Source organism: Trachemys scripta, chromosome 6 (assembly GCF_013100865.1).
Source record: "Trachemys scripta elegans isolate TJP31775 chromosome 6, CAS_Tse_1.0, whole genome shotgun sequence".
NCBI lineage: Eukaryota > Metazoa > Chordata > Testudines > Emydidae > Trachemys > Trachemys scripta.
This window is the reverse complement of record NC_048303.1, coordinates 102,040,476-102,057,431: the sequence shown is the minus strand read 5'-3', so window position 1 is coordinate 102,057,431 and position 16,956 is coordinate 102,040,476. Positions and strand designations below refer to the sequence as shown.

The following is a 16,956-nucleotide window of genomic DNA, read 5'->3' as shown; positions in this document are numbered from 1 at the left end:
CTTATTAAATTGAACTTTTTTGTTGCTACTTGAACAAATTTTTTACTGGAATCCCATGAGATTCCAACAGTTCATACTGCCATCAATTAAATACGATATTTATTTGTTTATTTTTTGCAGTGTGGTAGTAAATCAGTCAGTTATCTATTTAAATAAAGTAAAGAATACTGCATATTCAAAACTAGTAGCTTTCTACTGAAACATACTTCATGCTTCTTCTTTACTTTGTTTCAAACTAAGCCAGGAACATTTTCACACTGCCTCATCTTTAGTATGGTTCCAACTACTAAAGTGATTTCTAAAAATTATTAGATATCTGGAGAATGTGAATGGGACAAAATGTGTTAGAACCAAACTTAAGCCTGCCTGAGGTTCTGGCTTGAGCTACCACGTTGCCTAAGCCCTAGTTCAACAGTTGTTTGGTGATGGTACGTGACTCTATGCTTGAGAAAAAGCAGTTCTGGTTGGGAGCCATTTAGTACTATTATTATTTATTATGTGTATTACTGTAGTGCCTAGAACCAGCGTTCCCTCTAATTTTTTATGTCCATGTGCGGAATGAATTTTGTTATGTGCACCAATATGGAAGTGGTGGGAGTGGGGCCGAGGAGTTTGGGGTGGGGGGGCTCAGGGCTGGGGCAGAGGGTTGGAGTGTGGGGGCTGAGGGCTCCAGCTGGGGGTGCGGGCTCTGGGATGGGGCCATGGACAAGGGGTTTGGTGTGCAGGCTGCCCTGGGGCTGCAGCTGAGAGGACACCCCCCAGCCCTCTCTTGCCACAGCAGCTGGGGAATCGGGGGGAGAGGCACATCTCCCCAGCCATGGCGGGTTGGGGGAGGAGGCCGGGGCACCTCTCCCTGGCTGAGGCAGCTCCGGCTGAGCTGGTTTGGGCCGGGGAAAGGGTGCCTCTCCCTAGCTGCGTGACCCTTGATAACCTATTGCGCGTTCGTGTAGCTTAGAGGGAACTTAGCCTAGGACCCTGTAGTGCTAGGTGCTGTACAAACCCAGAACAAAAAGATGGTTCCTGCCTCCAAAGGGCACACAAACTACTTATAAGACAAGAGACAACAGATGAATATAGACAGATGGGGGAGTACAAGTAAACAATGAGACAATATTGGTCAGCATCATATGCAGTCATCTCAGGACACCAGCAGTCTAACTGTTGTCAAATTTTGTGTAGTATCCTTGCCAAGGAATTTTGAGGAGGAATTTGAAAGTGGATAATAAAGTTGATATATAGACATTATGGGGAACACATTTGTGGGCAGTATGGGACAATGCACAAAGGTCTTTGTTTGAAAATTTAATAAGTGGGCGATGGAGGCTAACCTCATTGGAGGAAGGAGTTGACAGCTTGATAGCAAATAAGAGAGGATAAGTAGGCTGGGAATTGATGATGAATGGTCTTGAAAGTGAACACAAGCATCTTATGTTTGATTCGATAAAGATGTGGGAGCTAGTGGAGGGAGTGAAAGAGAAGGGTGACATGGTCAAAGTGACAGGCTAGAAAAATGAGCTTAGCAGTAGTAGAATGGATATGAGTGGAGCAAGATTGTATTTGACAAAGCCAAAAGAGAAGGATGTCGCAGTAATTGAGATGCGAGATGATAAGAGCTTGGATGAGAGTTTGAGATGTCTCTTACTGGAGCAGAAATAATTTGCAAGATTTAGACATAGCCTGGATATGAGGACCTAGAGAGAGGTCCAAACCAAAGATGATGCCCACGTTACAGGCCTGAATGACAGGCAGGATGGTGGTACATGGTAATAGATAAAAGATGCAGTGGAAGGTATTGGAGTGGAAGGGGGAGGATTAGGAGCCATGTTTAGTACTATCATTTCTGAGTTCCCCTAAGTAGTTCAGGATGGTAGCTTTGACCTCAGAGTTGGTTGAACATCCTAATTCAGGGCCCAAGAAGCAGTTTGTGCCTCTGATGTTGCAAAAGATGCTAACTAGGCAATTTAAGAGGACTTCTTCCACTGAGCAGCCATAACCACCCACTCACTTGAAGGTGACCAGATGATTACCCTGATGTCTATCTTGAATGGAGAAAAGACAGTATTTGATAGTAACCTGGGCAGTGTTCCTGGGTCGACAAACTCCTGAACTATGTTTGCAAGGAGCAGATGGAGGCAGGAAACCCATCCTCCATGCGCTGGCCAGTGTTGTTGGTTGAATGTAGGGTGTCATTTTAAAAGGTGATTTAGTATATGTCCTTTTCCTCCCTGAAGCAATATAAAGGGCACGCTGCAGGGAATGTGCCTCTCTGTATCCGGGCTGTCTCTTAAGGGCTAGTTTGCACTTTAATAAGGGCCTAGTTTCTCAAACACTTACTACGAGAAGCAATCCTATTGACTTAACAGAAGTAGTCCCAGTGATTTAGCATTTTTGAAGAATTGAATACTGACACAACTTTACAAGATTCAGAGACAAGTGACTCAATGACCTTGTCTATATTGCAGTTGCTAAAGTAACAACTGTCTAGCAACTGTATCATAGTGCGTTATAGTTTTAAAAACATTTATTACATATTTAGCTATTTTTTCAGGTAGGATGGAAGGATGGCTTTAATCTGTAGGGGGAGCCTTCTTGTCAGTGACAGTTGTACACCAGTTATGTATTTGAGTTTTAAATGGATGTACATGCTTAGAAATAATTTTTGTGGGCACAACTTATAAATCACAAATAAGTAAACTAACATAGCTTGAAATGTTTGATAAAGCAACTGGAGCCAAATAAATAAATTAAAAGTCAATTTCTGTTCTCATTTGCTTTAGATTTACACCCAAATAATTCCAATGAATTTAATTTTGTTACTTTAGATTGGTCTGAAATTATTATTAAACAATATAATAAAGAATGAATAAATAAAGGTAATAGGATTTTTTTGTGCGGGGGAGGGAGGAGTAGATTCTGTTTTCCGGAGACAAACTGCAGAATGTAATTGAATTAAAAATAAAGACAAGAAAACACGTACAGTTTTTAAAAACCTTCAGAAATAGTATAATATAAAGTGATTAAATAGTCCAATTTTGTTAGAGCTGAAGACTGCTACGTTAGGTCAGATGGAAATAGATTATGGCAAACACGTGGCTGCAACATTTAGATGGTAAAGATGGCCTGCAGGCTAGGTCCTAAGCATGGGAGTCCATCTAACATGGCATGTAGAAGCAAATCTTTTTGCTGAATCTAGCATATGCTGACCAAGAGAACTGTAAATGAATTTATTCTTCAAGCTGAAATAAGTGTTAGCTTTTTCAGATTGAGTGGTGATATTTTAATACTTGTTTTGTAAATATGCTTGATGTATTAAGTGTATTAAGAGAATAAACCTGGATTTCTTTTATGGAGAATTTTTGCTAAAGGAATCTTCACATTAATCAAATTTATGTTTGATGCTATAATCCATGATACTTTATAGTGATTAATGACCTCAGTGCAATAATTGGTAGAAAATGTCAGGTTTCTAGTTTTCTAATGGCAAGAGGACTTGCTAAATTAAGGGCCACTATCGCACAGTGAAGGCCCAAATATTGACCTACCTTAAAATTGTTCTACCATGGGGCCTATTTATCTGTATTGTGACTTTAAAACCAAAACACCTGAAACCCACAGATGAATGGGTCATCAGGGAAATGGAGGGATACAACCTACAAAGAGACAATTTTGTGTGTTTCGCTCTCCTATTGTAAGTTTAGAATCAAATATTGTCCTCAAAAACATGCATTTTCTGCTCCAGTGTTCAGGTTAAGGGCCTGATCTTACAAATGCTTACTAGGGGATATAGTTCTTTTTGCTGTCTCCGATTGGCTTCAGTGGAGCTATATCTGGTAGTAAGTGTTAACATGACTGAGCCTAAAGCTTACATTGTTTGTTTAATAAATATTTGAGAATAAATACAATTGATTCCTTTTGTTACAATGAGAAATAAACTGCCCTTTTTATGTTATAGGTTTTAATATATCCATATGATGCAAAGAGAAGAGTAATCTTTGACGTGTCAGTTTCTGTAAAAGAATATAATTGAAGATTATGTTCGTTATACAGACACTATAGATTAAAAAGTTGGAGATTCGTCATCATGAATTCTACCCCTCCAATCAGTTACACTATTCCTGAAATCAAACGGTGAGCTTCAGTTCCTTATTTTAAAATCCAGTAACTTATGTTGTCTTTCTGTGAGAATTTTTCTTTGTTTTGGAGGTTTGGCAGTAGGTCATTCTAAGAAAACAAAACTTAATACATACACCTCTATACGATATAACATGACCCGATATAACACGAATTCTGATATAACGCGGTAAAGCAGTGCTCCAGGGGGGCGGGGCTGCGCAGTCCGGTGGATCAAAGCAAATTCGATATAATGCGGTTTCACCTATAACGCGGTAAGATTTTTTGGCTCCCAAGGACAGCGTTATATTGAGGTAGAGGTGTACATATCATTTGTGCTAATCTGATACAACTTGTTTGACAACAGCTAGGCCAGAGGGCATGAATGATATCTCCAATTAAGTGCAAGAAATGCTAGGAAAGCACAGAAGATATTTAAAAAGAAAAAAGGCAGTGGGGCAGAAGGAATCATCAAATACAGTTAGGTGCATTTGCACTGAGTTACAGAAGTCTTTCCTTTGCCAAACAAGACGACATTTGGTTACACTTTCTATACAGTTCAGTTGCAGGACTAGTCCTAGATACTTGGGGACTGGAAAGAATCTGTTCAGGAAGATTGTGTATTGAACTGAAACTTTGACTGTCTTTCTGAAAACCTTGAGGCACGTCCCATGGGACTGAGGGTCCTCATATTCAGACAAGAAATTCTCTATCAACTTCCTTGCAGTGGACTGTCATGTAGGAGAGAGAATCAAACAGTTGGCATAAAAGCCCTAAAAAAAAAAAAAAAAAACAGTTGAAAAATTAGGCTTTGGTATATCTGTCATTTGTCAAAGTTCTGTACCTAGACAGATTTTGGACCTAATTTTCAGAAGTAATGAGCTCCACCTCTGAAAATTTCTGCTTTTAGTTTATAGATAAGTAAATGATGTGGATTGCCCTCTGGGAAACCAAATAGTTTAGTGGTTTCTCAAGTACTTCCAGTTGGTTTATTAGAAAAAGTGGGGTGCATAATAACTTTTTTTTTTAATGCCACCATGGAAGGGAGAGAAGAAGGATGCATTTGCAGACTTATGGTCATGAATATGGCCCTTGTCATTCACATCAATATTTTTGTTTTGTTGAGTATACAATGTCTTGAAACAATAGCACCATTAGAGAGAACCTTGATTCATTCTAATAATATTGATCCCAAGTACTAGCTGTTGTCATTTAAATCATGATGGTACAGGACTCCTAACTGCTTTGGCAGTGGTAGCAGAATTCTGCGGTAGACTCTTTCCTTGAAACATGATCTTTGGTTAGGATAGATATGCAGAATCCCCCTTTGACTATAAGAGTTTAGAAAAATCCCATAGCTAATTAACAAGTGGAAGAAAAATCAATTTCTTAGTTGTGACAGATATAATTACACTATTTTTTGTCAGGTGTGAAGAAAAACCCCTGAGACAACTATTACAATATTGTAACCAATATGACTGCAGTACACAACTGAACTTCAAAGTCAACTTATTGATTTGCTGAGTTAATTTATGGAGATATACCTATCTCATAGAGCTGGAAGGGACCTTGCAAGGTCATCAAGTCCAGCCCCCTGCCTTCACTAGCAGGACCAAGTACTGATTTTTCCCCAGATCTCTAAGTGGCCCCCTCAAGGATTGAACTCACAACCCTGGGTTTAGCAGGCCAATGCTCAAACCACTGAGCTATCCTTCCCCCCATGGCCTATGTTAAATTCTCATTACCCTGCAATGTAGTATTCAATAGCTATTTCATTTGCTCTTGTTTTCTTAAAGAATTTTAGAAAAAGTGTGAAGGATGGCATTTTGTATATGATTTTGGTAAAAGCATATTTTCTAAATATGATTATCCATCAGGAATATTAAATAATGCAAGAACACTGTGAACAAGGCTGTACAGTCATCTCACAATTACTTTTATGATGATCGAAACAAACAGCTTCTGTTAGTTTTTATAAAAATCCATTTGTATGTATGTGTGTGTTAGTTCAGCCTTACCACTTACGTTCTCTTTAGTTATCTCCTCTAGTTATCATTGTCATTGCTTTAGTTAATCCTCTGTTCATCACACTGAGGTGCATGGAAGGTGTAAAATATCAGCAAGTCTTGTGTGTTGGACACTCTGCCATTGTTCTTGTGATTTATTGCATAGCTGAGGCATATGCTCTTCTGTATCTGCACAACTTCTCCTGCTACTCTATTTTTAAAAAATCCATTTCAGTGTTAATAGGTCGTTTGACTTCTTTATTACAGTTTGAGTATAAGTACTCAATCTAAAATGTCTAATTTAAATTACATTAATTTTAATCCATTTTATAATAAATATTAGAAGTTGCTACCCTAATGCCTTAGTTGTTTTGCTGAAACCCTGTGCTTTGAAGTGAAGGCAGCTCAGTCTAAAGCCATTCTGAAGGGGCAAGAGCTATTAATATTGTTGCTAATGTTTTGATTTTCATGGCAATCAACCTAAATTACCTTATGGAAGAGCTCATTGTTGAATTGTGATTTCAGAGGCAATGTAGCAAATACCATAAATAAAAATTCAGTAATTTGCTTTATGCTGCTGTTTTGGTTTTTATAGTACTTCCTAAACTTTATTCCATAGCTATAATGTCCAAACATTAAATATACAACTTTGCCACACTGGTCTGACTCTTTTTTTTTTTTGTTTGCTTGCTGGTTTTGCTGTTTGTGTGTTTAGGTCCCAATTCTTCAAAACACTTAACCACGTAATTAAGTCTTTTGCTGAATCGGAGCCTGGCAGTGTGATATGTTAACTGTTCCAGACAACCTCTTCTTCATCTGCTGCTGGCTAGTGGGAGGTTTGGGGGAAATGGCTTTCCCAAAAGCTGATGCATAAGCCTTTTTGATGACTTCAAAGGTGTAAAATAGTACTGGTTTTTTTTTTTTAATTTATTTTTTTAGTGCACTCTCCCTGTAGGCAGCTTCACAGTAGCTCCCCAGTATAGAAAAGTAAAATTAAAAATGGAAACATTAATAATGTCATAAAAATGTAGAAGCCTTGACAGGCAGTGTACCAAATCCCAAACTGGTATAAATTGGTTTGCTCCATTTAATCTGGACTATACCATGAAAACTTAAATTTAAATATATAATACAGGAAAGCTTTTCTCTTCTACATAGACATCTTGGAGTTCTGATTATGTGGTTACCATGTTATCAGAACTTCATGTAACCTCTGGATCTAAAAGCAGGAACTTTGACTGCTTAGGCTAAAGAAAGTTTTTTTTTTTTTTTTTTTTTTAAGCTCAAAGGCTGTAGCCTGTTCAACATCTACCCATGGACTAGCCATTAGAGCAGGGGCGGGCAAACTTTTTGGCCTGAGCACTGCATCAGGTTTCTGAAATTGTATGGAGGGCCGGTTAGGGGATGCTGTGCCTCCTCAAACAGCCAGGCGTGGCCTGGCCCCCCCCCCCCGTCCCCCCCCCCCCCTCATTCCCCACTGCCCCCCCCCCCCTCCCGGACCCCTGCCCCATCCAACCACCCCTTCCTCCCTGTCCCCTGATCGCCTCCAGAACCCCAACCCCTGACTGCCCCCTGCCACCCTATCCAACTCCTCCTCTCATTCCTGACTGCCCACCTGGGCCCCTGCCCCATCCAACCTCCCTGTCCCCTGACCGCCCCCAGAACCCCTCCCCCTGACTGCCCCCTGCCACCCCCCCTCCTTCCTGACTGACCCCATTCAACCTCCCTGTTCCCCGCCCTCTGACCACCCCGACCCCTCTTACTACGCTGCCTGGAGCACCGGTGGCTGGCGGCATGGTGCACCAGGACAGGCAGCCATGCCACCACACAGCACCGGGTCAGGCCTGGGCTCTGCAGCCCCACTGTCCGGTAAGAGCTCGCAGCCCCACCGCCCAGAGCATTGCGCTGGCGGCGGGGTGAGCTGAGGCTGCGGGGGAGGGGGAACAGCAGGGGAGGGGCCGGGGGCGAGCCTCCCGAGGTAGGAGCTCAGGGGCCGGGCAGGAAGGTCCTGTGGGCCGTAGTTTGCCCACCACTGCATTACAGTGTGGCTCTCTGCCTCACTCTAAATATGAATTCAGTTAATTTTTCTCTCTCCATTCTTGCTAGGAGAGCTCCCTTCCTCTGAAGGTGAGAGGGGAATAGCTCTACTATTTCTCTTCTTCGCCTTACAAGTCTCTTGGCTACTCATTCGCCTCCACTCTTCACCATCTCAGGGCACTTTACACTCCTCACACCAGTATGTAGAGTACATACACAGTATGGCCCCTTAGCATGGGTATAAGTAGCAGTATAGACAGCAAAGAAGTGCTTAGGCAAGTAAAGACATGGCAGAAACTTAGGCTTATGTACCTTACACAGCTCTCTGCACACCCAAGCAGGGCCTCCCCTGTCTACACTGCTACGTTTAGCAGCGTAGTGTCATGCTATCTTAGCCTTTCCCTGCTGCAGGGAAAGACTGCAGCACCAGGGAAAGTCTACAAGACACATACCCTACATGTTGCTGCTGCCATGAGAGAGCTTCAGATGTGCAGGGTGCTTCACGTCCTTTTCTCCATAACTCTTCTGTATGTGCAATGGTTACTTCACTTTGAAACAATATACATGGCTAATAATGCAGCCTGATGTTCCTGCTACTGACAGCCTTGACTTAATGCTTCATTTGGTATCTATACCCACCTCTGGCATCTTGCCACTGGATTATAAAGTCTTTGGGGGCAGGAATGAATGATTCCCTGATACAGACTGGGGCCTCTAGCACTCTTGTAATACAATTAATGACTCTTTGTACACACACCAATGATTCCACTGACTCCTTGTGGTAGAGTGAGCCTCTGCAGCACCCCCTTGTGGCACTATTGAGCCTGCCTCACATTCCCCTTTCCCAGGGAAACTCTCCTAACAGTTGTCTCTCTTGGCACCCCCCAGCAAGGTGCTAGTTACAAACTTAGAGAATAGTCTCAGATGCAACATAAAAAGGGTCTTCTGCCCCCTGGTTCAACTCTCATTTCTTTCCTGCTCTCCTACAGAGCTCTAACTCATAAGGCTTTTTCCGTCAGGGGGTGTCTCCCTTCTTCCAGGACCTGTCACAGGAGCCAACATTTCTCCTCCAAGCTCTATACCTGAAAGTTATCCTTCTCTGGGGTCTACCTTCTCCCACCAGAGGTCTTGCAGCCCTTTTTAGAAATCCCATGACCCAAACCCAGCTGGGCCTAATAATTAAACAAGGCCATCTGGTCCCTTTCACATCAGGATCAGCTGGGGAGGCGATTTGTGAGGGGGAAGGTGATCTGTCACAGGTCAGTCTGAGCCTGACTTGCCTTAAAGGCCTTTGACACCCCTTCTGTAAGATTTCTGCTGGGTTCACATCCATCAGTATTTGCTACAAAATCATTCTCCTCATCTTCAAAGCTCTTATCTAACTTGTTCCCTTCTTTCCCCTTATGCATACTTTTCTAGCTTCCTGTATTTTCTGGTCTCCTCTCAGTCCCACACTCCCTCTTTTTCTTAATTGGAGGTTGATCCCTTGTGCTGCTGCCCCAGAGATGGTCTGCATCCCTACCATCTCTGATTTTTTCCCATCCATTTTAGAAACATCAAAAGCCCAATTGTTTTATGCTGCCTACAACCATCAAGGTTTTGCAGTGTTCCTCCCAGTTGCTCTTACTAATTCTAGCCCTTCATACCCTCCTTACCGCTATTTGATTTCCCTCCACACTCCTAGGTTCTTATTGTAATGGCTGTGAAATGTGAGATACTTGTGTATAATACATTATATTTTAAGTTATTCATTTTTAGCTGCACTGTGCTTTTGCCTCTCAACTAATTTTTACCTCCTCATTCTTGATTCCTTTGGGTATAGCTCCCATAGTAACACTATATAGCTGTTGTGGTTCTGTTGTATTGAATCCAGGTGCAGTTTTGCAAATGTTCATTATCTCCCATATTTATTAAGTACATTTCACCCAGAGGAATAATTATCTGTGACACAAACAATTGGCCTTATTTCATATAAAAACAATGGACACTCTGATATGAAAGTAGCCACAGTATAAATATTAGATCTTAAAATATATATGGACACTGTCAAGACAATTAGATGCTTAAAATAATAGATTTTTGCCTAAATTACTAATAACACCTTGAAACAATTAAAGTTGACAACATTTTAAAAAACAAACTTAGTGTTTACCTATTATGTTGGTTTTGTTTTTCATGTTCTCAGATTGGACAACAACATTAGACCAGTAAATATCTCTTTCTGGTTCTGATTCGTTGGAAACAGTAGTAGTGTTTGGAAAATAGGATGATGTTTATTTTTATATTTAAAACTACAGCTGTTTTTGTTGATATTTTTAGTGCTTTATTTAGGCCAAAATATATACATCAGTTTTTCTAAGTGTATGGAAAATCATGTAAACTTTTGTAGGTCACTTAGGGTTGCCAACTTCCTAACTGTACAGAACCGAACACCCCTTCTCTGCGGCCCCGCCCCTTCTCCAAAGCCCCACCCCGTTCGCTCCAACCCCCTCCTTCCGTTGCTCACTCTCCCCCACCCACTTTCACTGGGCTGAGGTTGGGGTGCAGGAGAGGGGTGAGGGCTCTGGCTGGGGGTGTGGGCTCTGGGGCAGGGCTGGGGATGAAGGGTTAGGGGTGCAGGAGAGGGCTCCGGACTGGGGCAGGATGTTGTTGTTTGGGGGAGGTATGGGCTCTGGGCTGGGAGTGTGGGCTCCGGGTGGGGCCAGAAATGAGGGGTTCAGAGTGTGGAGATGGCTCCAGGCTGAGGCAGGTGGTTGGAGTGCGGGGGCAGGAAGGTATGGGCTCTAGCTGGGGGTGTGGGCTCTAGGGTCAGGCTGAGGGGTTTGGGGTGCAGGAGGTGGCTCTGGGTTGGGGGTGTGTGTGTGTGTGCAGGCTCCTGGAGGGAGTTTGGGTGCAGGAGGAGACTCTGGGCTGAGTTGGGGGCGCAGGGTCCCAGTGGCACTTATCACGGTTCCCAGAAGTGGCTGCCAGGTCCTTGCAGCTCCTAGACACATGGGCAGCCAGGGAAGCGCCGCCTGCTGCCCACGCGCCTGCAGAGGCCACCCCACAGCTCCCATTGGTTACAGTTTGCGGCCAATGGGAGCTGCGGAGCAGACATTCAGGGTGGGGGCAGTGCACAGAGCTTCCCTGGCTGCCCATGCACCTAGGGGCTGCAAGGACCTGGTGGCCACTTCCAGGAGCCACACGGAACTAGGGAAGGCAGGGAGGCTACCTTAGCCCCAGGCCTCCGTTGTGCCACTGACCAGACTTTTAACGGGTCCCTTTTTGACTGGGTGTTCTGGTTGAAAAGGGCTGGCAACCCTAAAGTCACCTTGGGGAAAATAATTTTTTTTCATATGTGCTATGGCCTTATTTCCATTGAAAGTGTATTTTATTTTTAATTGTCTTGGTTGTTTACCTTTTTTGTGGGAGCAGTTAACTATAGAAAAGATACTGACTATATACAAAAGGCATACTTATTTAACTGTCAGTTTTAAACTGATTTAAAAGTTAAAATCAGTGTCTAGATTGCCATGAGGAGATTGTATGGATTTAATGAAACAAGTTTCTAAACCAGTTTAGTTAAAATCCATTTCCAAACGGATTTTAGTTAAATTGGTACAATGTGTGTGTGTAGATAAAGCCTCAGTCGCTAAGCTTGATCCTGCTCTGTGCTTAATGTTCTTCATTTCCACTGAAGTAACAGGGAGTTGAGAGTATTCACCACGTACCAAGAGTGCACCTTAAACCTGCATCTTTTTTGTGGGAATGCAAAATATCTTCTCTTCCCCCCTCCCCTTTTTTTTAAAGGAAGGGCCACAGAAAGGAATGATGGTTGCAAATGTGTGGTGTAGTATGATAGAAGAAGGTGAATGATGTAACCAACATTTTATAGTTGGTGATATAGTATTGTATGGTAAACAGAAAAATAAGTTTGAATCTCAGTGAAACAAAATAACGGAGATCTGCTGGACATCTTTTAAATTGGTAGGGTTTATGCCTTTGCAGTGTCCTAACATTTTATCGAATCAGTAACAATGAAAATTGATATAATCAGGGAAGCAATGATAGTTAAAATATACTTCTGTTTTGCAGCCTACACTGTATCCAGAGTGAGTTGAGGCTACTGCAAAATAGTAGTCAGTCAGAGCTGGATGTTACTGAAGATCTGAGAAGGAAACTTCATCAAGCCAAAAAAGAAAAACTGGATATAACGACTAAACATAACCAAGATGTAAGTTTTTATTTCTAGAAAAAAAAATATTTTTAATTAAAATACTCTTAGCACTACTGCCTGTACTTTAGAGACTTCACTGACTTGTTAAAAAAAAAAAAGGCAAGGGAAATGACATAGCAGTGCCCACTTGATGTCTCTTGAACATTTGACCCTGATTCTGCATGTGCTGATGTAGAGCCTCACTGATTTCAGAAGACTGGTGTGTGTGTGCACAGGGGCTTACATGTCAGTCCTGCAATGAACTCCATGTGGGTGAGGAAATCTTATTTAACCAGTAAGGGATCACTCCTTTCTCTCCTCCTCAATCCCCCCTTGCTGTGTGGTAGTGCTGATCTGCTCTGTTTTGTGCTTTGCTGGTAGTTCAAGCAAAGTGAATTGTGGAGACCTGATGGAGCGTGATCCTGAAACATATGAGGTTTGAGCCATGTACCCAGAAAACATGTACACCTGAAGCAGGGTGATTCTGATTGGTGTGGATAGTCTGAAACCTTTCAGCTTGCTCCCAGTGCCATCCCTCTGTTTCAAGTTTAAATGGTACGATTATCTACTGTAGATAAGGCTTTGGCCAGATCAGTGCAACCTGGTGAAATTAGAAGCACCGGTGCAACAAAATTATCACAATAGAATGAAATGCTGACTACATGAATTGTTGTTTTGTATGAAAATGCATCCTGAAAAAATCCTTACTGGAATCAGAGGGAATGGTTATTTACCTATATCCACAAACTCTGTATGGAATGTCTCACTTTATTTAATAATGGCTCTGACAACAGCTGTAATGGTTAGTAATAAGTGGCATCAAATGAAGTGTCACTTTCCAGGTGGATGAGGGTAGAGGATTGCTGCCTCCACTAATAATTCACTGACTGGGATTGCCTAATAGTATACATGGTTACAAGATACAACTCAAGTCAGTCTTCTTAATAAGCTGTTTTTTATTTTGCAGGCCATTAGAATTTGAATGCAGGTTATGTTTTCAATCCAGCTGGAAGTCAATTGTAATTTGTAAATTAAGTTGGTGCAAAAACAAAAACCTCCAAATTGGACACACCTTAAAATGCTTGCAACTGCTCAGCTTGTGTAATTTTGCAATTCCACATAATTAATATTTTCATAAAATGTATAGAAGACTATTATGATGATTGTCAACTTACTTGCATGTGTTGTTTAATGAATATTTCCTTTGAATGATTTCACTTTTAGCGTATCTTAAAAAAAAAAAACTTATGCTTGAAAAATGTTAAAATCTAAGTATTGAAATAAAGGAACAGTAGAGAAATTGAGAGAAGATTAAAAAAAATCTATTAAAATAAACTTGAACATCAAGCTTAGCAGTATAAAGCATGTATATTAAAAAGTAAACTTGACAGTGAGTATAGAAGCAGTGGTAATCAACTTTGGACCCATCTACACTAAAAACGTTTTCTAAAGTGTCCCACTATTGCTATCACTTAGTTCAGCCCCCAAAATTGTCAAAATGTAGGGAATCCTAGTAAACATGTTAGCAGCTGCCAGTGGTCTGTTGGCTGATTAGCCTGAGAAGTTTGTGCTACTTTTTTGAAAACCTTGGTGATGGCTAGCAACCCAAACTTTTTTTGCAAAATATCTCAGTATGAAAGGAATTCCAAGGTCCTGGGTGCACTAGGCAGTGAACCATATTTCAAAACTGAGTTTGAATTTGGTTTTGGATCTGTTCCAGCTAAAATATATTTCAAATATGGCTTGGCTGAACATTGTTTTCAAATACCATTTTTGAACCAGGTTTGAAACTGGTTTCGCTGGTAATTTTTTTTTTTTTTAAAGAGTGTTCAGACTCTGTTTTTAAAGGGCACCAACTTAAAATCTAGTAATTAAAAATAAAATTAGTTAATTTTGGGTACAGTAACTGCCCTTGAGCACTTTAACTAATGTTTGTGGTTTAACAACCACATTTCCTGGCTTTCTTTTTTTCTCTCCCATGTTGCTGTTTAAAGGATGGACTGAAACAGTGAAGACTGACAATGGAGGGAAATTAAGGAAACTAAAAAGAGTACTTTTTCTTTAATCTTTCAGTTATAACAATCTTAGGGGCTCGTTACAATAATAACATTCAGACAGAAGCTTCATATTTTAAGTTGATTTTGTCTCTTTAATCATGGTTCAAACACCAGGGTAGAAAGGGTTTTCATTATTCTGTACCCAATTTTCAAGCTCAGATTATTGTGGGGAAGGGAAGTTCAGGTGGCACAGGACAGGGAGTTAGACCAGGATTCTTTTTTCCAACTTTGTACAGTTTTCCTGGGTAACCTTGGGCAGTTACTTGTGACCAAAGGAGGTTATTTAAAGTCTGTATGCATACAGACAAAATGTGTAGACACTAAAAATCACTTGCAGTTGTATGGGCAATTACAGTGATGAACTGTTTAAGGTGTAGGTAACAGTGACTATGAAGTTCCAAATGGCCTAAGACCTTCTTACTTCGGAGACTGCTCCTTTCCCTGTGATGTACTGCCATAGTTGTAGGGTTGCCAGATGTCCGGTTTTCGACTGAAACGCCTGGTTGAAAAGGGACCTGGTGGCTCCGGTCAGCACTGCTGACTGGGCCAGTAAAAGTGCGCTTGGTAGCACAGCAGGGCTAAGGCTCTGTGACTCTGTGTGGCTCACTGAAGCAGTGGCATGTCCCCCTCCTCCCACCCAGCTGCTATGTGCAGGGGCAGCCAGGGACTCCGCATGCTGCCTCCGCCCCAAGCGCCGACTCTGCAGCTCCGGGAACCGCGGCCAATGGGAGCTGTGGGGGCGGCTCCTGCCGACGGGGCAGCGCGCAGAGCCACCTGGCTGCGCCTCCACATAGGAGCTGGAGGGGGGAAATGCCGCTGCTTCTGGGAGTTGCTTTTGGTAAGTGCTGCCTGGAGTCTGCACCCCTGACCCCCTCCCACCCTCCTTCCCCAGACCCGATCCCCTTTCCGCCCTCGAAACCCCTCAGTCCCAACCCGGAGCACCCTCATGCACCCCAAACCCCTCATCCCTAGCCCCATCCCAAAGTCTGCACTCCTAGCCAGAGCTCTCACACTCCCCCTGCATCCTCAGCCCCACCCCAGAGCCCTCATGCCCCAACCCCCTACCCCAGTGCTGATCCCCTTTTCTTCCCTCTGAACCCCTCGATGCCAGCCAGGAGCACCCACCCCAAATCCCTATTCCCATCCCAGAGTCTGCATTCCTAGCCAGAGCCTTCACACTCCCCCTGCATCCCTGCCCCAGCCCAGAGCCCCCTCCCACATGCTGAATGCCTCAGCCCCAACCCGGAGCCCCCTTCTGCACCCCAAGCCCCTCATCTCTGGCCCAACCCCAGAGCCCACACCCCCAGCTGGAGCCCTCACCCCCTCCTGCATCCCAACCTACTGACCCAGTCTGGTAAAAATGAGCGAGTGAGGGTGGGGAGAGCGAGTGACGGGGGGAGGGGGGAATGGAGTGAGTGAGGGGTGAGGCCTCAGAAGGGGCAGGGCAGGGCGTTCAGTTTTTTGCGAGTAGAAAGTTGGCAACCCTACATAGTTGCTGGAAGCTCTTTGTTATAAAAGAGAGGGAGCTGCTGACGGCATTTTCCAGGAGGGCCCTGGGACTCCAGAAATTGCCCCTGCCCTCCCCCAGTCTGAAATTGATGACTTTCTGAGCACTCTGCAAAACCATTTGTTTGATAGGATTTGGCGGGTGGCGGGGGGGAGAAGGGAAGGATGAATGTACATTCCTAAGTAGTTTTTTTTTTAATAATTTGTCATCTGGCTGAGTTAAATTGTTGTTTCCATTTGATTATTTATTGTTGTTGATGGAGTTAATTGTATATTAGTATTTATGCTGCTGGGTGGTTATTATTAGTCTGATTATTGTCAGCATGCTCAGATTTAACAAACTGAAAAAAATGCTGATGCAAAAGCTCTAAGTAAGTACACCTGCAAAATGCCACTTGGATGCAATGTCTACCTCATTTGCAGCCACTTATTTAAAGGGAGGAGAGAGAGCAGTATTATCAAGTTACATATTTTCTTCAGCTACTCTACATGATTTTTAGAAAATGAACAAAGGAATGTTAGTATTTATATTTGCTTTACAAAAAGTTATTGGATGAGTTCATTTTTAAAACAAATAAATAAAACCCCTTGATTGTGATGTCCGGACTAGTATCCATTACCATTCATTGCCATATTTTAGGGTATGCTTACACAGCAATTGGAGGTGTGATTGCAGCACATGTTGGCATACCCGCACGAGCATTAATCTAGTTAGTACAGCTAAAATTAATAGTGAAGATATTACAGCACATGTTTCAGTATGGCCTAGCAACACAGGTTCGTATCCAGGGCCCCTCGGGAGCTTGTACAGCCCGTTCTGTCAGGTCTTCACTGATATTTTTAGGTGTGCTAGATAGATTAAAGAGTAAACCCATTCTGCAATCACACCTCCAACCTCAGTGTATACCAGGGATCAGCAACCTTTGGCATGCGGCCCATCAGGGAAATCCGCTGGTGGGCCGGGATGGTTTGTTTACCTGCAGCGTCCGCAGGTTCGGCTGCTTGCATCTCCCACTGGCCATGGTTCATTGTTCCGGGCTAATGG

The 16,956-nt window shown here is 42.7% G+C and overlaps 1 protein-coding gene across 5 annotated transcripts in view; it reads left to right on the top strand.

The window, feature by feature from the left end:
• CCDC171 (coiled-coil domain containing 171) overlaps positions 1–16,956 on the top strand; it is a 260,589-nt gene that overhangs the window by 1,638 nt on the left and 241,995 nt on the right. For all 5 annotated transcript variants that reach the window (XM_034774120.1, XM_034774118.1, XM_034774119.1 and 2 more), the window contains 2 exons: positions 3,953–4,128; positions 12,228–12,366. In XM_034774120.1, the coding sequence (XP_034630011.1) occupies positions 4,082–4,128; positions 12,228–12,366 (186 nt within the window). In that variant the 5' untranslated portion in view covers positions 3,953–4,081. The remainder of the gene's footprint in view (positions 1–3,952; positions 4,129–12,227; positions 12,367–16,956) is intronic.